We start from the raw sequence: 26602 nt of genomic DNA, 5'->3' as shown, positions 1-26602 counted from the left end.
CAAACTAGTGCATTATTTCTCCATGATAAGGGTCAAAAATCTTCTAAAACACTTGTAATTGGTTTTTATTTCCACGTAATGACACACATCATCACACATATCAATATTGAAAGTTTTATTTAATTTTGATCAATTAAATAGTTATATTTAATTTTAAATAAAATAATTAGTATTAGAGAATTATAATTTATAACCGACTCAAGTGACCATGTGATTGAAGAATGTTTTTAAACAATAATCATCAATAATAATTGCAAGAAAGAACATTCTCACACATGATATGATATAATAGAGTATTTTTTTTGTTATCTAAAACATTATAACCAAACTCCCCTTATATAGTCAACAAAACAAAAGAAATAGGAGGATGAAAACACTTGATATCAAAATTGACTCCGAACTATATTAAGCAATCCAGTGAATCAGATACTGATGGTAAAAACAAAACGAAAATTTTTTTTACACCATGAACAATTAATTGATTAATTAATAACCCAATATATTTTTGCCTCTCCATGCAAAGTTATAAACTTTCACAAATCCAATCCACACATACAAAATTTGTTGGCACATTTTAGCAAAAGTGTATACCACCTAGTAAGGACACCATAAAAAAACCATAAAAGTGAATAAATAACATTTCTCAATTAAAAATGGCTTTACACTCTCACTCTTGTATTAATAGTACCAAACAAACTTTAGAATCCTCATGCACCATTACTCTATTTGTGTGCAATTCTTGAAAATGTCAATGCGATTGTCTCCAAGCCTTAGAGAGTAAGTGACTTTCTTGTATTCTGCCCAAGTGAAGGGTTTGTAGAGAAGGGAGGGCCTGTTTGGTGTAACCATAACTGAAGGAGCAACAATGCATGCATCAAGTGGTGGAGCCCCAAAATATGCCACCGACATTCTAGACTTGTATGAGTTGGTCACAGCCCTATGTCGAACACTCATAAATCTTCCATTTGTCATAACCTTTATTACATGTACAACATTTAGAATATATATTAATAACAAAAAAAATAAAAATCATTTCCATTTTTAAACCATATATTTTACACAATTTTAAAGGGTAACTTGTCACCAAGCCTTTAAGTGTTTCTAATTAATTAATTTGTATTTCATTAAATTTTCTTTGTTATAAAATGTATAGTATATAGTACATACATTTTTTTTTGATAAAAATAGTACATACATGACATGTTGGTTGTTCTCTATTACATGTTATTATGTCTATCATATTTTGATGAGCAACAGTAACAAAATGAAAATAAGAGTATAATAGATATTTCTACTTTAAATGCAAAATGTTGATAGTACAAAGTAAGAACGTACATCATCACAAAAGTATTTATGAACCTCAGAAAGATCTTAGAGGCTAGGGTGAATTAATGTGAGAGTAAAGTAATTTTTTTCTGGTATTTTTTTTTAAAAAAATAAACACAATCAACTTAATTAGAAGGTTAGTGATTCAATTTTCACCACCACCAAAACTAACAATATTAATTATTAATATTTACCGTTAAAAAAAAAAAAACTACTTCAGACAAACACAAATTGTTTTAAGCTTAATTTTTATTTTGGTCTTACATTATGAATTTCACTCACTAATTTTATTTTATTTTTTGGTTACATTTCACTCACTAATTTTACTAACTAATTTTTAATTTGTTTTGTAAACAAAATTAAAGCGAAAATTAATTAAACTTAAAAGGCCTCCAATTTTGTTGTTTTAGTTTTTTAAATTTCCACGACTCTAAAAAAAGTTTTTGAAATTTCCAACGACTTTAATTTAAATTTTACCTTAGACCTATAAATTTCACATATGTTATAATTGGGAAAAGCCCCTTGAGTGTGCCCTTCATGCTGATACCCTAACATGTTCAACCAAGTATGATACCCTTCCAATGAAAATATATGTTTTAAATATAACTTTAACTTTAAATTTCATTCGATTTTAGTTTATTATATTTATAAAAAAATTAGTGCCCTTTTTTTTAAAAAGAGAAGTGTTTTTACTCCCAACATTTAGTTTCTACAAAAGCAAAACACCAACTAAAAATTGAACAAATTTTATGTCAAAACTAAACCTAAAAAAAGTAAATATTTTAGATACAATTTTATCCAAAATACAATAATTTATGAACCCTCAACCAAGAGCAAGATCAAGCTTTGTTCAAAAAAAAAAAGAGCAAGATCAAGCTGCATTATATTCCCATTTACCCCTACCCTAACATGTTATTTGTCTATCTATTTTTAACAATAGTAAAAATCATGGGAAGTATGAGTAAGATATATATGCCAATCCATTACACCTCAGTAATGTACCCTCTTAAATGTCTATACATATAATAATTGTGTCATATATGTAATGTCACAAAGCAAAACATAACTATAGTACATTTCATCACTCTATTTTTATGTTTATATATATGTAGCCCCCCAGTCCCCCCTACCCAGAATCTATATTCAGCATAGCAAAATTGTAACCACTAGTGGGGTAGAAAAAAAATACGGTGAACAAGAACATATTTTATTTAAATATGTACGGTTACACCTCTGAGGTGAATAATTCTAATAGGTTCATAAATAGTGCTTAATATAAAAAATTAATAAAAACTATTTATGAACCTATCAAAATTGTACACATGATCAGCGATATGCCGGTACATATTTATGAACCTATCAAAATTGTACACATGATCAAAATTGTACATGATCAGCGATATACCGGTATATTGATTAATACTCAATAGGATAAGAACGAATTCAGAGAAATTGTCGTCAAAATCACGTATTCACACAGTCAACATGTCAATGACCATTAAATTGAGATTGAATAGCCTAAATTTAATTTTAAGAATGAGATTTTAGGGTTTGTCATATGCATTGACTAAGCTTGATTGCATCAATGTGAGATTTTGACGACGGCGTGAAATTGGATTTGGAGAAGAACGAATTCAGATTCCCTGCTGTCGTCAAAATCACGTATTCCCAGTCAACATGTCGATGACCATTCAATTGTGATTGAATAGTTTAAATTTAATTTCAAGATCAAGTTTTAGGGTTTGTGAAATGCATTGACTAATCTTGACTTCATAAATGCGAGATTTTGGCGACAGCATGTAATCCGATTCGGATAAGAACATGTATATACCTCAAGGAGATCACCAACATTAACACAGAAAGCAAAGGGATCAGGAGTAACTGGGTTCCACACACCATGTTGAAGTGAAATTTGAAGTCCAGCAACATCGTTGGATCTAAGGATAGTAAGAATCTGAGGGTCAGAATGTTCTCCAAAGCCAACGTTGTAGGAATTTGAGTTGTCTCTATCTTTGCAGTCTTTAGGAGGGTAGTGATTGAACCTAAGGAGTGAATCATTATCAAGTTGAGTGATGAATGTGCTGAAAATGGATTTATTAGGGACCCCCAATCCTTCTGCCATTAGCTCCAATATCTCACATGCAAGCCTCTTCACAGCTTCTGTATAAGTACTTACAATAGAGCTGTCATGTACAATCATCATACAGTAGCATAATCAGAAGCTAAAAAAGTGTGTTGGATATAATGGTTACATGCTTGTTTGTTCTTATCAAAGCAAAAGTAAAGGTAATATTCCTAAGGAGGAATCCATTAGAGTTTATAAATTTGAATCGTGTGCTGTCCGCCACCACCACATCGGCGGCCATCGATGGTAACCCTAATCCAGGAGACGAGATCCAATCCAGTGAAATCCAAGCCACACAAAAATGGAAATAAGAAAAATTTAATAATAAAAATAAAATTTAAAGGTCGGAATATCACTAGAAGTACACAGGAGGGAATTATATTCCACGGGAGAGAATCCGGGTTCCTAAACTAGACAGGTCTAGATGGGTGACCGCTAATGTTTCATAATGGTCATGTAAGTAGTAGTCTTAGCAAGGTTGAAATGGATGACCGTTCAATGTCTCATTTTTGTATGACATAAAAATTTATTATTATTACAAAGTATCTTGACTCTATGGACGTAAGTTATAGAAAGGTAGAGATCGAAAGAATTGAAGACCATGAGAAAAAAAATTGAGAGAATCTATTTTCGACTATAAGTAATACATTGAAGTTTATTAATATTAATTGAAAGAACTTTAAATATAGGATGAAGGTTCATTACCACTCAACTCTACACGAGTTTAATAACTCATTCAATAAGATATCTCCAAAGTTGAATAAAATGGGACAACTCAAATTTTATGAGTCATCAAATCAAATTTATCATATATAATAAAGATGACTTCATCTTCATTGATTTAGAGGAAATACTCCATTTCATCATAAATATAAAAAACAAAATACTTTTTAGATTTATTGAAAAATAGATGTATTTGATCTAGACTAAATATATCATTTTTTCATTGAACCTAAGAAATGTTAATTAATATTGTTAATACTCTTTACTAAGATAAAAGAATTTAATTAAGAGTTCTTATATTGGGAATATAAGCTAGAGTAGATACACAAAATTATTATAATTAATATTGTTAATACTCTTTACTGAGATAAAAGAATTTAATTAATATTGTTATTTTATCTTTTCCCCGTATAAAGAAACATGTTATATGATTATCAACTATGATTTGTAAGCATTGTAATCTATTGGAACAACTTCAAAAGAAACCTTGGACAGTGAGTTGGCCATGATGCATGTAATATGTGCTTAATTATAAAGGGTTTGTCTAAGATGTGTCGCACAAGTTAAAGTAATAAAATATAGTAATTATTTAATGAAAAACAATAATTATTTATTAAAAAATCAAACATTTAATATGAAATGCACAAGTTCCAATATAAACTTACTATTTTAAATTTCTTAATATGTGCAAAGTTGCACATGTGCAAAGTTGCACATGATAGAAAAACCCAATTATAAATAAATAAATGAAAATAGTTAATTGTTTTAGTTTATTAAGTAAATGATGTATTTAAAGATTTAGCGGTGCAACTTATTGTCCGTTTACCTTTTATTTATGTGTAATTAACTTATATATACTAATATATTACTTCCTCATTTCCAAAATTAATGACCTAGTTGACCACCTTCATGTTTTTTTAATGCACATATTTAATCATTAATATCCTAAATTATTTATTATTAAAAATTATATATTTTGTTTGTAAAAAAAAATTACATATTTTGAAAATACTGATTGAAACAAATCAAACAATATCTCATATGTTAATATTTGTATACACATATTAGTAGAAATGTACGGTCAGAGAAAATCATATGAATAATAGAAAAAATAAAAAATATGTTATTTATTTTGGGACAGATGAAATATAAATTTAAAAAGTAAATTATTATTTATAAAAATGATCGGAGAGGGTATTATTGGTTAGCATTTTGCCATTTTGCATTATTTAAATTTGTTTGAATTAGTTTGCCCTAGCAACTTTAGTGGATTCCAATTCCCACAGCTACCTAACATTGAGTGAAAGTAAGGTGACAAAGGTGGCAGCAGGATGGGTTTTAACCCAGCACTGCCTCCAATCAATCTCACTCACTCTGCTTGACCAGACAATTCACTGCCACACTCTGCTTTCAATTTCAATTCTGGTTTTGGTTATTTTGGTAACAAAATTATTCATAACGACCTTTTTATAACATTTTGGGAATTTAATTATGCAAGATGACTTCAGCTTTTACAGTGTACAAAGTTTTTGATTTGATAACACATAATGTCAATCTCAAACCCAACTTTATTTACTGTTGTTTAGGGTCCGTTTGATGCGAAAGATATAATAAGAAGCTGGATAAAGATATGATAAGATAGTGACTGGATAAACACATATGATAAGAAGGAAGATATCATTATTTTATCATATCCGATATTTGGTCCACACTTGATATTGACATGATAAAATACATACATGTTATATTTAAATGAAAAAAATATTTTTGGAAAGCAAATACATTTTTTATAAAACAAATAATTTTATATTTTTAATTAACATTAAGAAAAATAAAATTAGTATACACATTTTTTATAAAATAAAATGATTTAATATTTTAATTGGTATACAAAATGGGCTGAATAAGCTGAATAAGTTTTTTTACTTAAACATCAAATATTCAATAGGAGTAAATAATATCTATTTGTATAAAATAATAATAAAATATCAAATATAATAAAAAATCAGATCAGATGAAGATTAATATGGGTTGCCCTTGCCCAATCTAGCATGTAGCAAAGCAACACGTATGGATCTGGTGGAAAAAAACGAATAAAAACTTCATAAAATGCATTCAACGGGATTTGAAGAGGCTGCTGACGTGAGTTATATGATTTGCTTATACTATTACGTTGCTAACCCAACTTAAAATAAGGATTAAAATTACAAAGGCTCAACATGATAGGATAAGTAATATGTTTATTTTATCCTTTTCAATTGGTGTACCAAACAAGAAATTTGAGTAGGATAGAATATTTTTATCATATCCAGTCTCTTTATCCTGTGCACCAAACGTACTCTTATATGACACAAATTCAGTTTAGGAGAATGTTAACATGTGCGTATATGACACATATTAAGAAATTAAAAATAGAAATTATGCTTTAAAATTTGTGCATTTTAACTTTTCAAGTATTAAATTTTTTGTATCATTAAATGTTGAAATTCTATATTAACATATCTTAATATGTGCCCTATAATATGTACATGTTAACAAAACCTATCATTTTAAGATTCATGAAATTAAGGTATGTTTTATCTATAATATATTTCTTTCGTCCTAAATGTAAGTAAAAATGAGTTAAAGAATAAAAATTTGAATTTAATTTTTGATAAAAATAATTATTGATTAAATTTTATTTATTTCACGGTCGATTTTTGAGTTACGGACACCCTTCTTTTAAAAGTTAAAGGGTTAACACCCAAAAATACCCTTAATTAAATGAAGAGAAAAGATCACCATTCATTTAATTAATGGCATTTTTGTAAATATTTAATTAATATACCTTAAACTTTTAAAAAATCTCATAAAAGATCACTTAGTCAAAAAAATAAAAATAAAAGATCACTATTTCACCCTTAATAATTAAAAAGTAATTTTAAAAAGATAATATACATTATTGACAAATTTAATATAAAAGTTACTTTTCTATTTTTTTTAAATAAAAAGATCTTAACAAATATATCAATTATTTAATAAATTTTAAAAAATAATTTCTTTCATATAAAAAAACAAGAGGTAGTATTGTTTATAGAAAATAATGGAGATAGGAGTAATTTTTTTTCTTATGACCTTTCTATTTGATTTCTTCTTTTTCCTAAAGACAAATGCCAACATGTATGATAAAGAATCTGTCAAAAAAAACTGTATGATAAAAAAATTAATTTAATATAAAAATATTAATTTTAAATAATGTAAATTTAACTTTTTAAATAAAAAATTTAATTTTTTTTAATATGTACTTGTAAAATACACGCTAACAAGATCATTTCTCAAATTAATCATAACAATTACTGCCCCATTTTTCATATTGTACCAAAAATAATAATACCTACCATACGACAAGATGACATGAATATAAATGCTAATATTTAAATTGCACACATGTCATTTTATCATCAAAATACAAATATTGTGAGACACCATATACAATACTTATCTTTATTTTTACTTTTATATTTTACTAGCAGCCATAACGATCTGCGTCTATGTGTATTTATTATTTAAATTTATGTAATAAAAAACAAAAAAACATGTCGTATGTTATGATAAGTTTGTTAATAAAAAAATTTTGTTGCTAAAAAAAAAAAGACATGTCTGAGTTTGTCAATAAAAAAGTTTTGTTGCTTAAAAAAAATAATCAAGTATATTGTTGGCATTATGAAAAGTAGGTATAGATAAAATTGCTATACATTTTTCCTTTTAAAGAAACTTATATACATTTTATAAATACACATAAATAAGCTATGAAAGATTGGGAAACAATAAATCTTTCATGTGGTGGGTGATTGTATCTCAGTGTATGATAGATAAGTTTTTGATGGATATTTTAGAATTTATCTATTATCGTTTAATGTGGTTTGCTTCACATTTTCTTCGAAATAAGATTTAGTCTCATCTTGTACATATTTTTTTCTTTTATTTATTTATTTATTTATTTATTTATTTATATTATGGGTTATGGGCAAAGGATGAGAGTGCGATTAGAAATTTCAACTTCGTTAGGATGTTTAATTAATTCCTCATGTCAGGATGTTTTTGATTCAGCTTAAAATAAATAAGGAGAATGTTAACTTGTGCCCTTAAGGGCACATGTTAAGAAGATAAATGTGGAAAACATTTATTGAATTTGTGGTGTATTCAATTTTCTAAACATTAAATGTTTTCTACCATTAAATGCTCTATTTCTATTTTTAGGTAGCTTAACATGTGCCCTTAGGGCACAAGTTAACATAACCCAATAAATAAATATAGACATAAATAACACCATATTTAATTTCAACATTTTGATTGCTAATAATAAACTTATGCCATAAATTAATTAATTAAACTTTGCGAAAGAAGAAAAAAGATAGACTGACATATATGAGAATCCCACCTCTCCTAAGAGTACCTACTCCTTTTGCATAGTCCCATGTGGTGTGAGATGGATTCAAAACCTCACGTGTACCAATTTTTTCTTCTAATATTTCTTTGCTTTTATTGTTTATTAATGAGTTGGAGTTTCCGTTTTACTTATTTATCTTAAGATAAAATTTTAATCATTAAACTATTTGATAAAAAAAAAAAAAACATTTTCTCTCGTAATTCAAAGAGAGAGAAATCGATGAATAATTTATTAGATGTCCCTGAAAAGACTATAATACATGAATAAGTTAACTAAGGTGTACTTGAATAGCAAGATGTCATATTTTATTTTCATGTGAAATTTACACGTAAGATGATATATCTTGTATAAATATAATCTAAACATTCGGAGGAGGAGGGTGCGAAGTTTGAGTTGCTGCTTGAAGAGAAACATACACAAAAAATAGATGGTAAAAAAATATTTTTATTTTTTGAAATTAAATAATAATTTTATTTGCATCTTTCTCTCTATAAATGAAGCCATACTTTTTTGAAATTGAGAGTTTACCAAGTTGAATTAAAAAAACACAAATTAGTCTGTGTTTAGATTTTAGTTGAGACTCTCATTAGTGGATAGTGAGATTGGACCAAAAACTAGTCGGTGTTTAAGTCGGATATTGAGTTTAAAAAAATTAATATTTGTATTGCCTAATTAAATAACTCTATTGATATTTGGTACAGTCCCTCTCAAAAAAAAAAAAAAATACAGTCACTATCACTATAAAATTGGTATTTTTTTTTTGTGTATTATAAAAATTGTAATTATTAATAAAAAATTGTGTTTTTTTACTACTAAATAAAAAAATTATGTTCATATATATACTTAAAAAAGTGACAATGGCATTAAAGAAAAATATTGGCATGCATGAAATAATGTCCCAATTATTCATTCCCCTTTTTCACCTATACACGAGTAGCTATTATACTAAAAACAAGGTTATTATATGCCTAATTTGACCCCTCAACCACATTAATATTTTGCATCTAGTGTTTCGAATTGAGTGTGTGAAGCATAAATTGTGTGTGTCTCAAATGCATGTCTAAGGACCACAAAACAACATGTTGTTCTATAAAGAATAGTTGGGACAGTTCTACTATTCATAGATGGAACAACCATACCTCATGATCCAAAATAATTTACACTTTGCTTTTTATTTTTCTATAATACTTCTCTCTATATAGAGTAAAAGACCATCTATATTTTTTTTAAAAAATTTACTGTGGTTAACAATAATTTATTTCTGTAAAAGAATATATATATATATATATATATATATATATATATATATATATATATATATATATAAAGTGAGCAGAACTCAATAATTGAAATTCTGACCATCTACTTAATGAGGTTAAAAACCTTACCACTCATATCAATTCATTGTTGGTTGTGTATTTATTATTCTATTTTGGAGGAAACCATTTATTTTGAATATTAAACAAAATTTAATGTATCAAATATAAATAACTTTATATTTTTATTCAACTCATATTTAGACATAATCAAATTTATTTATCAATCGTTAGTTGATTCAGTAGTGATTGATGTTGGATTTGGTAGGGAGGACCACGGTTCGATCCCTACAACTGTGATCGAGAGGGGGCTGAAACAACTTGATGTCAGAACTGACCCCTGAACCAGATTAAGCGATTTAGTGGACGGATAATGGTGAAAATCAACTAATTAAATTTATTTATTTTTCTACAAATAAATAATTAATTTTATCGACATTATACATTCTCAATCTTTTTTTCTTCCACTTATCCTTTTTTAAGTTTCCTTTTTACATCATTTTCTCTATTGATATTTCTCTTTCAATTCCATCACATTACTAGCAACATATCGATCATTTATATATGGCTTTTACTTTCCTTACACCCCTAATGGCCCCCTATGACATGTGAGACAATCTTTATCCTTCTCTCTCTGTTCTTTGTTGGTCAGATACAACTCATATGAGGAGGTACGTAGTATCAAGCAAAAGACGTTATGATTCATTGCTGATTTAGCCCTCCCATTTTAAGATGCCAAGAACTACTTACTAGCGTGGTCCAAATAAAATAAAAATCCATATATCAAGGTAATATAGATTTTATGATATAATCTTAAAAAAAAATAAAAATTTAAGATATATATAATAAGAATTTTATTGATATACTTAATAATAAAAATTTTGTTGATATACTTAAAACTATAAATGGACATTGTCGTAATTTTTTATTGGTGTATTTAGATTTTTTATTTTTTGTATTTTTTTATTGATTTTTAATAATAATTTTCTAAAATTGTGTAAACAAAAGTAACAATTTTCTAAAATGAAAATGTTACCTATCACATTTATTTGTTGCATTGCATTTTAAAAAATATTCGTGGATAATCGTGAAAATTGATCCACTTAGAGCATCTCCAATAAGGATATCTAAGAGAGTTTCATAGATTAATGATACGATACCTTAATTTTTTTATAATTGGAGTTCCATGACGTGGCACATAGGTATCAAAGTTGATGATACTGATACCTTAAATAAGGTACCGTATCAATATCATCAATTTAATGTTATCATTATTTTTAATTTTGGTATATAAATCCAATTTAAGCTTCCATATATGTCAAAACATTACAGTTTGTCATTAATGAATGATACTCAAAAAATGGACCACTTGTTAGTAATGTATAATACTCAAAGTGGTATCACCATTGAAGATGCTCTTAGGAATTTCTTTTTTTGACATAAACCATTTGGGAATTTCTTTTAATAATAATAAATGTACAAATATTTCCAATGACTCCAACAAAATAAGGGGACCATAAATTTGACAATATAAAGCATAATGTTTTGATCATCTATGAGTTTTGCAAAATTATCGTGGGGTTCGTGGCAATAATGCAATATACTTTTGTTTTCTCCTTTTGACTGAATAATTTTTTCTCTTTACAAACAGTCTAATGACTAAAAATTCACCGTGAGAGATTCAAGGTTCGAACCTCAGCCCTGCATATAAAATGCAATATCCCTACTAATTGAATTATAATTACGGAAACTTTGGTGACTAAATAATTTTGTTGAAGTTACACAAAAATAATAATTTTTTTATCTAAAGCAATCTCACCACAAAATTTAAATAAGCACTTACACCTACCACCGGAGTGTATACTAAACCAAACATGCAATAAATGCAAAAGATTTGGACAATGACATATTATAAGAAGAAAAAAAAATTAACATAGACAAACCTGAAATATGATGTATCATTAGGAATAGAAGGAACATTGGCATTGAGAAGAAGGTACTCAACCTCACCCATGTCTCCATTGAAGCCTATATTCTTGCAACCATAACCAAAAGGTTTATCAAATGCAACTAATTTCTTTTGTTCCATTGGTTTTGCAAAGAAATCAAAACCTACTTCTTCCATTTTTGTTATGATGTCATGAGGGATACCATGGTTAATCACATTGAAAAAACCATATTCTTCACAAGCTTTCACAATGAGTTTCATAACTATTGATTTTTCGGATGATAGGTCTATCATTGGTAGGTCAATAGGTATAATCTTTTCTCCTATGATCGAATTTGGGGAAGCCACCACCATATTAATTTTTGAAAATAAAGAGGGTGAAAGGGAATACAAATTGGTGGAAGAAGGAAGAGAAAAAATTGGTTTGAGATATAGGTTATTGTGTTGGTAAATAATGGTTTTATGGTTTATATTTTATAAGAGATATTAAAAAAAAAAATAGAGAAGAGGGGATAACAAGGAAGAGGAAAAAAATTGGTTTGAGATATATGTTATAAGAAGGAAGAGAAAAAATTGGTTTGAGATATGCAAAGATGATGATTGGAAGTAAGGTAGGAAATTGTAACCAAAATAATGGGATATTTATGCATAAACAAAACAAGAGACTAGAGAGAGAGTGTTGTACCATGAAGAAAAGAAAGTGAAATTTAAATATTTTTTCCTCTATATATCTTAATTATAAGCAATTTTTCATTTTTAAATTCGTTAACTAATGCATCTAGTCTATAATATAAATCAGATACATTAATTATTCAATGAATTTAAAAAATTGAAATTTGCTTATAATTAATACCCAAAGGAGTTATAAAATATGATGATGATAATTGAAAACTTTGATGCATGTTTTCCGCAATTATATTATACCGTCTTTGTGAACATAGTTCGATAATTAATATTGGAGTTCCAACTTCATATATTTACTTATGCATTTTAAGAGATAAATTTTAGTCACTTTGAATTTGAGATTCCTCATTTATTCACTTTAAAAAATAAATTTTTAACAATTAGACTACTTGATAAAAAAATTGCAAATTAATGATTTGGACTTTTTTTTGGGGTTAAGTACAATGAATCCATCACTGCTAGCAATGATTAATTTTCTTCATTGAACTTTTTGCTTATGGGGCACAATAGGTAATTTTTTTGTTAAGCAATGTTAATTGTTAGTATTACAATATTATGTTAATTTTTTCTTTACCAGGACTTGAATCCTGGACCCTTACTTCTTAACCCTTAACTCAACTAGCTTAACCAGTTGAGCTACCTCCCACCCCGGGACACAAGTATGTTTTCTCCTCTCAATCAATCATGATCACCTGCTTAAGGGCCTCAACATCTTTAGCACCATTTTATCATTGTTGATTTTTTTATTTTATTTATTGATAGTAATTAATACAAAAAACAAATTAATTGTAAAATATAAATAGCTTTTTGTATAGTTTAATTCACATTTATGACTACATTAAATGTTTTTTTTAAGCAACTATATTAAATGTTTTTCAAAATAAAAAATGAATATACTTATCTATATATATAAATCCTAAATAGTTCTCCTACCACTAATCCTAACCCTAATTGTATTAACCAATCATAGCTTTTAAATCATTTTCTTTAAAAAATAAATAATAAAAAAAATTAATAATTGTAATTAATTTTTTTTTATTTAGCTACATGTCATATTACTTCTAATGATTTGTCATATGCCACATTTAATTTCAAGCATTCATATGCCTTTTCATTTCATTTTATTCATACACCATTATCTTTTTCATATGCCCAATTTAATTACCAAGAAATCTAATAGTTTCTAATGAAAAGTTTTTTTTTTTTTGAAGCAATTGAAATTGTACAAATTTAATTTCATATAAGCACCTATATTTCCCGTGGGCATTATAAATATTTTTCTATTTCTTTGTTTATTTTTCAATTCCACCACCCGAGTCATTTGGAAAAAATTGATTTTCTTCTTTACCTATGTTTTTTTTCTTATCTTCCATTCACATTCACCTCTTCATCTTCTTATTTTTTCATTTTGTTCCTTTTTAACGTGCTTTGCACATGGTTTTAGGTAATAGTTCATCATTTTAACTATTTTTGTTTCCTCCTTTAATTCCTTGCATTCAACATTTTTGCAGCAGTTGGTTTAATTCATATGCTTTGAATATCTATAAAATCTTTTGTTTTGTAGATCACTACAAGAAAAACGCAATTTATTGGTGGCCAAAAACCGCCAGAAACAAGGAAAAACCGCCAGAAACAGCTAAATTAGTGGCGGTTTACTGGCGGCCACGATGCGCCAGTAATTAAGGCGATTGTAACATTACTGGCGGCCAAAGCCGTCGAAAACAGATCTGACGAGACTTACTGGCGGCCCATACCGCCACTAAGTAACAACGATCAATTTCTTTTGCAGGTTGCGTCAGAGCTACTGGCGGCTAGGACCGCCACTAAATTTGCCCAGATTTTGACCATTTAGCGACGGTTTGGACCGCCACTACAGCCTTTTCAATTTTTTTTTAAATAAACGTTTTTAATTAATTATTTTGTTTTAAAAAAACCATTTTTTTAAATATTAATTGCTTTAGAAAAACATTTTAATTTATTTAAATATAAAATTTAATAATTAATTATTTTGTTTTAAAAAACATTTTTTTTAAATATTAATTGCTTTAAAAAAACATTTTAATTTATTTAAATATAAAATTTAATATTTTTAATAATTTTATTTATATTTATTTTAAAAAAACTTTTTTTATTTAATATAAAAATAAGACAGAATTATTTAAAATATTAATAATTAAACATAAATTAAAAATTCGATAAAAAGTTGGAGAATATTAGAGAAATACTTACCAAAATGAAGAAAAACAAGAGTGAAATGATAAAAAGTTGGAGAATTTTTAGAGTTAAGAATTTTTAGAGAGATGTTGGAGAAATTTTAGATAGAGAAAGGATTGTAGGAAATGAGAGTTGTGAAGTGAAGGAAGATATATATAGAGGGGGATAAAATTCGTGGAAATCTGTTCTTGGAGCTTATTGGCGGTCAAAGCCGCCACTAAGCCCCAACGGTTATATTTTTTTTCAATTTCCAACCACTTTGCGGCAGCCCAGGCCGCCATTAATGTCTGGGCGTGTTTCAAGAATATTACCGGCGGTCAAAACCGCCACTAAGTCCTCCAACGGCTACTTTTTTAAATTACCAACACATTGTGGCGGCCTAGGCCGCCAGTAAGGTTGAGGCGCCAGTTTTTTTTTTTTTTTTTTTAATATTCTTGGTTAGTTAGTGGCGGCCTGGACCGCCGGTAATGTCCAAGACAATTACTGACGGCCAGGACCGCCAATAAATTCAAATTTTCGTAATTAAATATTATTTGATAAGTTTGTGGCGGTTTTGATTAATTATTGGGGGCTTAGGCCGCCAGTAAGCTACTGAGGGCCAAAACCGCCAATAAATTTCGCCGGTAAATGAGTATTTTCTTGTAGTGGATATACTAATTTACATTGGTTGATCTAACAAATACTTTATTTTAATTTTTGTCCAGGTAGATGTTGCTATCATCATGGAAGTAGGATTTTGTGTGATTGCTTATATATTTATAATGTAATACTACTATTATGCAATTGCCTTTATATATGCTACTATTTATTTTGGGTTATTATTACGGGAGTATTGTTTTTAATTTATCTATACTTTTTTATGTTTGCATTATATATATTTTGATTTCAATTTAGAGATTGATATACTTGATCTATATGTATACAAGATTTATATTATAATTGTGTTTCTTCAAACAATTGACACTGTTTATGCTTAATAATTGATTTGTTTGTTTGATTTTTTATTACAAAGTTGGAAGAACTTGAAAAACTATGTTTGTACCAAAAAAACAACTTATAAACTATGTATGTCCTTGCTTAAAAAAAAATATTGTTCATGATTTTTTTTATTTCAAGTTGTCCTCCTTCAATTATTTAAATTTTTTAGTTGACATTATCTTATAAACAACAAATAACACCCGTGCATCGCACGGGTAAGGGTCTAGTTAAATAATATTTCCAATAATCAATCGTTAGTTGGTACAATGGTAATTGATGTTGGACTTGGTAGGGAGAATCATGATTTAATTCGCCGTAACTACGATCGAAAAATGGCTGAATATTGGTAGTGTAAACAAAACAAAAATTTCCGATATAGAAAAATTGCAAATTTTAATCGGTCAGTCTTAGCTCAACTAACACATGTCAAAATTGTTAAGCTCAATATTTGAGTTTCCTATAACGTTTACTAATATTTCGTCTATTCCTATATATAGACCCCAAAAAAAACGTTATATCTACAATGACATTGCTTTACACAGACATATAAATGCAGCATTTATGTCATATTATCACTATGATAGATATCTTATCTATGATAGATATCTTATCTATGATAGATATCTTATTTGGATGTGTACCGATATACGGTTGAGATTGATAATTTTAATATATTCAAAAATAGTGTTTAACATGGAAAAATTAATAAATACTATTTGTAGATCAATCACAATTGTCCATCTCAACAAGTATACCGCAGTGCATATCTATCTATATTATATATAAAGAGAATACATGAGTTTTGGTGTGGAATTTTCATAATTTTGATCGCTAATATCTTTAATTGTCTATTAGTAAAAATTATAAAAATTTAATATTTTGAAAATACTCATCAAAACAAATTAAACAAGATCTTATATGCTAATATTTACATTTATATATTATTAAACAAAATACGATCAAAACAAGATAAATGAATAGCACATTTTTGTTAAACAGGGTCTTTTAATTAGGGACGGAGGTAGTATTCACCAATCCTTATCCTTCCTTACTCTACAAATAATTTATTTTATTTTAAGAAAATATTATTTCTTTTTTTCTTACTTTCAAAAAAAAAAAAACTTGTCCCTTCATGAATATATTATCGCCATAAAAAACTCAAAAGGCAACCCTGAAAAAGGGTTTTAGGGTTCATATGAAACAATAAATTGAAGAGGGTTCCCTTCTATTGAATTGGGTTCTTTGAAAACAGAAACTAGGATTCTTGAGTTTGAGAAAGGGAAATAAAATATGAAAGGGTATAAAAGAGGATTTAGTGGTTAAAAGTAAAATATCAAGGTTTTATTAATTTTCTTATTTAATTAAGTCTCTTTAGCGTTCGCTCTAACACACGCTCGCAAATTTGTTAATTACTGTAAATGATAAAAAAGAGAAGTATTTGAGTCTAACCAATGCATACGCTAATATGAGGAGGATACCTGGACTCCACTAGTATGTATTGTAATTTTCATTTTTGTTTAGCTTCGAAGTAGCGTCAACACAAGCGGACGTTATATTTAATGATTCTTTAAAAATTAAAATAAAATGGAGAATCCCCTTTTGTATAAAAAAATAAATAAATGGAGAATGCGGAATAGCGTCTTGTCGTGGCCGACACTAAAAATTTTAAGCTACAATGCAGTTTTCTTGTAGTGATTATCGCTCCGTAGGCAATCCTAAAAAAGTCATAAAATAACACATTGAAAATTAACATTTTTTTTAATATTAAAAATTTTACTCCATCCGTACCAAAATATAAGTCGCTTTGATCATATTACATAAATTAAGTAATATACAGTGGCAGAAATTTTCTTTGGTGGGGGCTAAAACATATTTTCTATTTTTTATTATAGAAACCTCTAAAAAATTATTGCTTTTAAGAAAAGTTGTTGGAGTAGTAAATCTGTTCAAATATGTGTGACTATTACAAAATTTTCATTCATGTTAAATATATTCAATGTTGGATTTTCACATTTCAATGCAAATTGTTCTATATAGTTCCTTAACATGTGTCTTTAAGTCACATATTAACATTTTTCTAAATTTTATGGGGCTTAAAAAAATTTATAATAATATTTTCTTCGCAATAAACATATAGAATTATATTATTATTGTTATGATTCAAGGATAAAGAGAGAATTGAAGGAAAAGATTCTTCATTATTGAATAGAATGAATTATTCTTACACTAAGATCACTTATATACAATCTAATGGATCTACCATAAGCTAAGCTACACTATCTACACAATAACTTGTGCTACAAGTTAGTTACAAAGTTGTTAGCTATACAATGTATAATGCATCTTAGGCTTGATCATGAGCATCACTTAACATCCTCCCACAAGTTGATGCTTGGTATATGTCAAGCAATCCAAGCTTGGACAAGAGATTGTTAAACTTTGGTGCAGGCAATGCTTTTGTCAGAAAGTCTGCTAACTGATCATGTGTTGAAATAGGAAGCAACCTCATCAAGCCTTCTTGTACCTTCTCTCTAACAAGGTGACAATCAATCTCTATATGCTTAGTCCTTTCATGAAAGACAGGATTGGAAGCTATGTGTAATGCACTCTGGTTGTCACAGAATAACACTGGCTGTTTGGAACTTTCAATGTGTAAATCTTTCAGCAAGTATAGCAGCCATGTTAATTCACAAGTTGCTGAAGATAGTGCTCTATATTCTGCTTCAGAGGATGATTTGGATATAGTTGACTGCTTCTTAGCTTTCCATGAAACTAGTGATGAACCTAAGAAGAAGCAATATCCAGTTGTTGATTTCCTTGTATCTAAGCACCCTGCCCAGTCAGCATCTGAGTATCCAAGGAGTTGTATATCTGTGTTTCTGTGGAACATGAGGCCTCTACCAGGATTATGCTTGAGATATCTAATGACTTTACAAGCTGCTTTGTAGTGTGTCACAGTAGGGTTATGCAAGAACTGACTTAACTGTTGTGTTGCATATGTTATATCAGGCCTAGTGTTTGTGAGATATAACAATTTCCCTACAAGTCTCCTGTACAAGCTTATATCTTCAAATGGCTTCCCATTGTCTTGATGTAGCTTGATAGAAGGATCCAGAGGTGTAGATGCAGGTTTGGAACCAAGCAAACCTGAGTCATTGAGCAGATCAAGACAGTATTTCCTCTGAGAAATGCTGATGCCTTCTTTAGAATGAGCAACTTCCAATCCAAGAAAGTACTTCATGTAACGACCCATTTTTCGTATTCGTATATTTTATTAAATGTTATTTTATTTATTAATTGGCTTTTATTATTTTAGTGAGCGACGAATAATTATTTAGCCGAACGTAAGTTGTTAGACGCGAGAACCATTGTTTTGGGCTTAATGGGCGTGAGAGGCCATATGGGCCTAAGCCAATTGGGCTTGGTTCATGATTTTTAGGGAGAGGTATTTAAGGAAAACTTGTCATGAGACTTAGCTCATTTCATGATCTTTTGTCTTAGAAGCAAGATAGAGCTAAGCTAGGGTTTGATCAAGAGAGAAAGCTTGAGCAAGAGAAGGCTTGGATCATCACCAACTTAAGGTAAGAGATTAGAATTCATGATTCTTGAGTGGCAAGGAGAGGGGAGATTGTCTATGTCTCCATTCCCGAACTCTCCCACTCAATTTCTTTTAGACTTTCGATTAAGCTTTTGTATGTGAGTGTGATGTCCTTCATCATCACTTTGTATGTGTTAATCACTAGCTTGATTTCATGATAAATATGCATGTGTTTGGATCATGTTGAAAAAGTTTATGAAAGTTGCTTAAAACCCAAGAAATTGGCATGATTTTGATTGTTTGAGGTATTTGGATGTTTGGAAGGGATGATTAATGTTCCTTGATACCATATATGCTTGAAATAGCTGTTTATAAGAATTTATAACATGTTTGAATGAATTTTTGAGTTGATTCAATGTTAAACCGCCTTATTGAAACTCAAGAACAGATATTTTTCTGGTATAGTTCGCTAAGCGACCAGGAGTTCGCTGTAGCGAACATGTTCGCTGAAGCTCGCCAATGCTCGCCATGAGCAGGTGACTTCCGGGTGAGGTTCGCGTAGGCTCGCTAAGCCTTCGCTCAGCGACTAGTTCGTTGAAGCTCGCCAATGCTCGCCATGAGCAGGTAACTTCCTGGTGAGGTTCGCCATGTCTCGCTGAGGCTTCGCTTAGCGAAGGCCTCTGTGACAGCAATTCTTGTTGATGTTTGTAAGTGTGATTAGGCACTTGTAACATGGTTTAATGGTATCCTTACATGATTGTTGATACATGTTGATACTGTTAATGCTTATTGTTAATCGTTATATGATTGATAAACGTGTATGCAATAAGTTGTAGCTTAAAGTGAGCAATGTGAAGTTTTGGCATTAATTGTAATGTTAAGTGAATGTGTTAGGATTGTGTTCCCGCATTCATAAAAGAGTAGCTTCGAGCTAAAGAATATCATATGGTTGATATGTGTATACATACATGCATTCATGATTGTATGTGAACATTGGAAACTTGGGTTCCAATAACGAAAATGGATTATGTGTCCATAATGAAGCCGAGGATCGGATTAGATGAATCCATGAGTCCGGAGTTGCTATCCAACAGGATATAAAACTGTGTTGGCTTATCCAAGGGAGATAAGATGGTTCGGTAAGTTCCGACATATCCAGCAAGATATAAAACTGTTCTTGGTCCACCGTTGGTGAGACACCTTGGTACCACATGCATTTAGTTATGTCTAGGGATGGCATGACAGTGAATTAATTGGCATTAGATACCTTAGGGTAAATGCGCATATATTTGATAAATGGTATGTGACATTATCTGGTTGAATTGTGTTGAACCTTATTAATTGATAATTGTTTAGTACGATGTTTTGGCGTGAGTTAGAATATGTATGATGTAGTTCGAAAGTGTAAGACCTTTCTTATACTCGTATGATATGCGATTATGTTTTTCTAACTCTCTGCTTTGTGTTATTTGCTGGACCTTTGGGGGTTCAGATATTCAGGCTGAGGACTGTGCCAACGTTTAGACTGCTGTTTTAGCGTGGTGTTGAAGTACCTTTTGGTGAGGAGACTTAGCATAGATTTCTCCTTATAGTGCTAGCTTTTGACTAGAGGTTGTAAATAGTAAATGCTCTGGTAATGTAACATCGAGTCGGGGTTACGCTTGGATTTCATCGTATATCGGTGTTACCTTTTTGATATGCTAGTTCTTGTATAAGTGACATCCTTAGGGATGAATATGGCTTATGTATATATATGTATATATATATATGCATGTTTGGTTTGATTGAATCCGCTGTTGCTTTTCATGTTAAACTTCATGACGCTCTGTGTGTGTATGCTTGTGTTTTAATTACCGCGTGGCACTCTGCCTTTACACTTGTTGAAAAGTTTTTAAAATTACGTTTTTAAGGGTAGTATGGGTTAGGGTGTTACAATAGTGGTATCAGAGCAGGTCGGTTCATGTGAACCAATTAGGACTTTTCTTTTCCCCGTATGAGCATGTGTAGGGAACACTGTTAGTACTTTCTAACGTCTAGTTGTGATTCGTTCAGGAATCATGGCTGCTGCGAGAACGAATGCCCAGATTGTGGAAGCTTTGGCCGCACTCACCAATATAGTGGTTAGAGATCATCAACCTGGAAGAGAGGTAGAGATGAGGTTGGAAAGGTTCATGAAGCAGAAACCGCCAACATTTACCGGAGGTTACAACCCGGATGGAGCTCACAAGTGGCTGGAGGAACTTGAAATAATTTTTGAAGCAATGGATTGTTCCGAGGAAGGGAAGACAACCCTTGGGACATATGTGTTGCGTGAGGAAGCGAACGTGTGGTGGAAGAACGCCAAGTTGAGGCTAGGACCCGGTGGTATGGCTATACCATGGGCAATGTTTAAAAGAGAATTTTTGGTTAAGTATTTTCCTGTTGATGTGAAGAATAAGAAGGTGGTGGAATTCATGGAGTTGAAACAGGGAAATATGACGGTAGCTGACTATGCCGTCAAGTTTGAGACCTTGTGTGCGTTTAGTCCGCATTACAACACTTTGGAAGCGGAGAACGACAAGTGCGTGAAGTTTGAAAGTGGTCTACGTCCAGACATTAAGCATATGATTGGATTTTCACAGATAAGGGATTTTGCGACCCTTGTGAACAAGAGTAGGATCTGTGATGAAGATGGTAGGGCAAAGGTGAACTACTACAAAGCTGTGAACGACCGAAAAGGGAAAGGACAAGAGCGCGAAAAACCTTATGACAACCGCGGTAAAGGAAATACAAGTGGTGGTAAGAAGCCGGTGAATGGGAATTGTTACAACTGTGGAGAACGGGGTCATATGTCTTATGATTGCCCGAAGAAGGGAGATAGGTGTAAGAATTGTGGAAAGCTGGGCCACAAGACCGAAGTGTGTAGGACAAAAGTGGTGTGTTTCAACTGTGGTGAAGAAGGCCACAAGAGTCCGACTTGTAAGAAGCCCAAGAAGGTGGTGGGCAAGGTGTTTGCTTTGAGTGGAGAGGATGCTAGCCTTGAGGACAATCTCATTAGAGGTACGTGTTTCATCTATGACACTCCTTTAATTGCGATTATAGATACGGGAGCGACGCATTCTTTTATTTCTTTGGATTGTGCGAAGCGTCTTAGTATTCCTTTAACGGATATGACGGGTAGGATGGAAATAGAAACTCCTGCTAATGGTTCAGTGATTACCCGACAAGTATGTCGTAATTGCCCCGTAACCATTTTTGGTAGGCACTTTGGTATGGATTTAGTGTGTATTCCACTCAGTGGTATGGATGTAATTTTTGGTATGAATTGGTTAATCTTCAACCGAATTCATATCAACTGTCGTGAGAAGGCCGTTGTTTTTCCGAAGCCGGAGGAGAACTTGCATTTGATGAGCGGGAAGGAAGTATCGGAATCGTTGAAAGAAAATGCCGAGATGTTCATGATGTTTGCATCATTGAAACACGAAGGAATAGTTAAGATAGAAGAGTTACCGATCGTTTGTGAATTCCCAGATGTGTTTCCGGATGATATATCTGACGTGCCTCCAAAGCGAGAGGTAGAGTTTTCTATCGACCTAGTACCTGGAACTAGCCCGATATCGATGGCGCCGTATCGAATGTCAGCGTCAGAGTTGAATGAGTTGAAGAAGCAACTTGAAGAGCTGCTTGAGAAGAGGTTTGTTCGACCGAGTGTTTCGCCATGGGGAGCGCCGGTATTGCTTGTAAAGAAGAAAGATGGAAGCATGAGATTGTGTATAGACTATCGTCAGTTGAACAAAGTGACGATCAAGAATAAATATCCACTTCCGAGGATAGATGATTTGATGGATCAACTAGTTGGAGCTTGCGTGTTTAGTAAGATCGATTTGAGATCTGGATACCATCAGATTAGAGTGAAGACGGAAGACATACCTAAGACTGCATTTAGGACGAGGTATGGGCACTACGAGTATTCAGTTATGCCGTTTGGTGTGACCAATGCACCTGGAGTTTTCATGGAGTATATGAACCGAATTTTCCATTCATTTTTGGATAGATTCGTGGTGGTATTCATCGACGACATTTTGATTTACTCAAAATCCGAGGAAGAGCACGAAGAGCACTTGAGAATTGTTTTGCAAGTCTTGAAGGAGAAGAAGTTGTATGCCAAGTTGTCGAAGTGTGAGTTTTGGATGAAAGAGGTGAGTTTCCTAGGGCATATAATTTCAAGTGGAGGAATCGCGGTAGATCCTGCGAAGGTTGAAGCTGTGTCACAGTGGGGAACGCCGGAATCTGTTTCAGAGATTAGAAGTTTCATTGGTTTAGCCGGTTATTATAGAAGATTCATCGAAGGTTTTTCGAAGTTGGCTTTGCCGTTAACCAAGTTGACGAGGAAAGATCAAGCGTTTGTTTGGGATGGTATTTGTGAGAAGAGTTTCCAAGAGCTCAAGAGAAGATTGACTACTGCACCCGTGTTGATTTTACCCGATGCCAAAGAGTCGTTCGTCGTGTATTGCGATGCTTCGAAGTTAGGACTTGGCGGAGTGCTTATGCAAGGGAGTAATGTGGTAGCATATGCTTCAAGGCAACTGAAGGTTCACGAGAGGAACTATCCAACGCATGATTTGGAGTTAGCCGCAATGGTGTTTGCTTTGAAAGTGTGGAGACACTACTTGTATGGATCGAGGTTTGAAGTGTTTAGTGATCACAAGAGTCTGAAATACTTATTCGACCAGAAGGAGTTGAATATGAGGCAACGAAGATGGCTCGAATTCTTAAAGGACTACGATTTTGATTTGAGTTATCACCCCGGAAAAGCCAATGTGGTGGCCGATGCATTAAGTAGGAAAACTTTGCATATGTCATCATTGATGGTGAGAGAGTTAGAGTTGATTGAAGAATTCCGAGACTTGAGTCTTGTGTGTGAGGTTACTTCTTCAAGTGTGAAGCTTGGAATGTTAAGATTGACGAATCCTTTTCTTGAAGATATTAAAGAACATCAGAAATCGGATAAGAGATTGATGGAGAAGATGGTACTCATCAATGAAGGCAAGGAGACCAATATCAAGATTGACGAAAGTGGGGTCATGAGATTTCAAGGAAGAGTTTGTGTACCGGATGTACCCGAATTAAAAAGAATGATCATGGAAGAAGGTCACAGAAGTGGTTTGAGTATTCATCCTGGGGTACACAAGATGTATCAGGATTTGAGGAAGTTATTTTGGTGGCCGGGAATGAAGAGGCAAATTTCTGAATTTGTTTATTCATGCTTAACTTGTCAGAAATCGAAGATCGAACATCAGAAGCCGTTTGGTTTGTTACAGCCAATGTTTATACCCGAATGGAAATGGGATAGCATTGCAATGGATTTTGTGGGAGGTTTACCGAAGACCAAGAAAGGTAACGAGGTGATTTGGGTTGTGGTAGATCGTCTGACGAAGTGTGCTCACTTCATTGCTATCAGGAAAGGTACTTTGGTGCCTAAGTTGGCCGAGATTTATGTGGAGCAGATTGTGAAGCTACATGGTATTCCAACAAGTATTATTTCGGATAGAGATCCGAGATTTACTTCCAGATTTTGGGAAAGCTTGCAAGAAGCTTTAGGAACGAAGTTGAGGTTGAGTTCAGCTTATCATCCTCAGACAGATGGTCAGTCGGAGAGGACGATACAATCCTTAGAGGATTTGTTGAGGGCTTGTGTTTTGGAGCAAAACGTGAATTGGGATTCTTGTTTGCCGTTGGTAGAGTTTACATACAACAACAGTTACCATTCTAGTATCGGAATGGCACCGTTTGAGGCTTTGTATGGGAGAAGGTGTAGGACACCTCTGTGTTGGTATGAAACTGGAGAAGGTGCAATTCTTGGACCAGAGATTGTACAAGAAACAACAGAGAAGATTCGAATGATTCGTGAGAAGATGAAAGCGTCTCAGAGTCGACAGAAGAGTTATCATGATAAGAGGAGGAAGGACATTGAATTCCAAGAAGGGGATCATGTATTCCTACGAGTTACATCGACTACTGGAGTAGGACGTGCGTTGAAGTCAAGGAAGTTGACATCGAGGTTTATTGGACCGTTTGAGATTTTGAAGCGAGTTGGGAAAGTTGCATATAGGATTGCATTACCGCCATCATTGGCGAATTTGCACGATGTTTTCCATGTATCACAGTTGCGCAAGTATGTGTCTGATCCGACACACGTGATTGAATCGGACGATGTTCAAGTGAGGGATGACTTGACCATCGAGACTGTGCCTTTGAGAATCGAAGGAAGAGAAGTGAAGAGGTTGAGAAACAAAGAGATTGCATCCGTGAAAGTCGTGTGGGGAGGACCGGCTGGTGAGAATGCAACGTGGGAGTTGGAAAGCAAGATGAGAGATTCTTATCCCGATCTGTTTCTAGGTAATTTCGAGGGCGAAATTCTTTTAAGGGGGGTAGGATTGTAACGACCCATTTTTCGTATTCGTATATTTTATTAAATGTTATTTTATTTATTAATTGGCTTTTATTATTTTAGTGAGCGACGAATAATTATTTAGCCGAACGTAAGTTGTTAGACGCGAGAACCATTGTTTTGGGCTTAATGGGCGTGAGAGGCCATATGGGCCTAAGCCAATTGGGCTTGGTTCATGATTTTTAGGGAGAGGTATTTAAGGAAAACTTGTCATGAGACTTAGCTCATTTCATGATCTTTTGTCTTAGAAGCAAGATAGAGCTAAGCTAGGGTTTGATCAAGAGAGAAAGCTTGAGCAAGAGAAGGCTTGGATCATCACCAACTTAAGGTAAGAGATTAGAATTCATGATTCTTGAGTGGCAAGGAGAGGGGAGATTGTCTATGTCTCCATTCCCGAACTCTCCCACTCAAATTCTTTTAGACTTTCGATTAAGCTTTTGTATGTGAGTGTGATGTCCTTCATCATCACTTTGTATGTGTTAATCACTAGCTTGATTTCATGATAAATATGCATGTGTTTGGATCATGTTGAAAAAGTTTATGAAAGTTGCTTAAAACCCAAGAAATTGGCATGATTTTGATTGTTTGAGGTATTTGGATGTTTGGAAGGGATGATTAATGTTCCTTGATACCATATATGCTTGAAATAGCTGTTTATAAGAATTTATAACATGTTTGAATGAATTTTTGAGTTGATTCAATGTTAAACCGCCTTATTGAAACTCAAGAACAGATATTTTTCTGGTATAGTTCGCTAAGCGACCAGGAGTTTGCTGTAGCGAACATGTTCGCTGAAGCTCGCCAATGCTCGCCATGAGCAGGTGACTTCCGGGTGAGGTTCGCGTAGGCTCGCTAAGCCTTCGCTCAGTGACTAGTTCGTTGAAGCTCGCC

General features: G+C 31.9%; 1 protein-coding gene across 1 annotated transcript; it reads right to left on the bottom strand.

Annotated features, from left to right (window-relative positions):
- Positions 1-507: 507 nt before the first annotated feature.
- On the bottom strand, positions 508-12434 carry LOC123884989 (gibberellin 2-beta-dioxygenase 2-like). The gene is made up of 3 exons (XM_045934226.1): positions 11863-12434; positions 3158-3509; positions 508-975 (listed from the first exon to the last, which is right to left on the bottom strand). Exons 1-3 carry the CDS (start codon positions 12219-12221, stop codon positions 718-720), a joined length of 969 nt encoding a protein of 322 aa, XP_045790182.1. The 5' UTR covers positions 12222-12434; the 3' UTR covers positions 508-717.
- Between the last annotated feature and the right edge of the window lie 14168 nt (positions 12435-26602).

This window comes from Trifolium pratense, linkage group LG5, assembly GCF_020283565.1.
Source record: "Trifolium pratense cultivar HEN17-A07 linkage group LG5, ARS_RC_1.1, whole genome shotgun sequence".
Lineage (NCBI taxonomy): Eukaryota > Viridiplantae > Streptophyta > Magnoliopsida > Fabales > Fabaceae > Trifolium > Trifolium pratense.
This window is presented reverse-complemented; position numbering and strand designations above follow the sequence as displayed.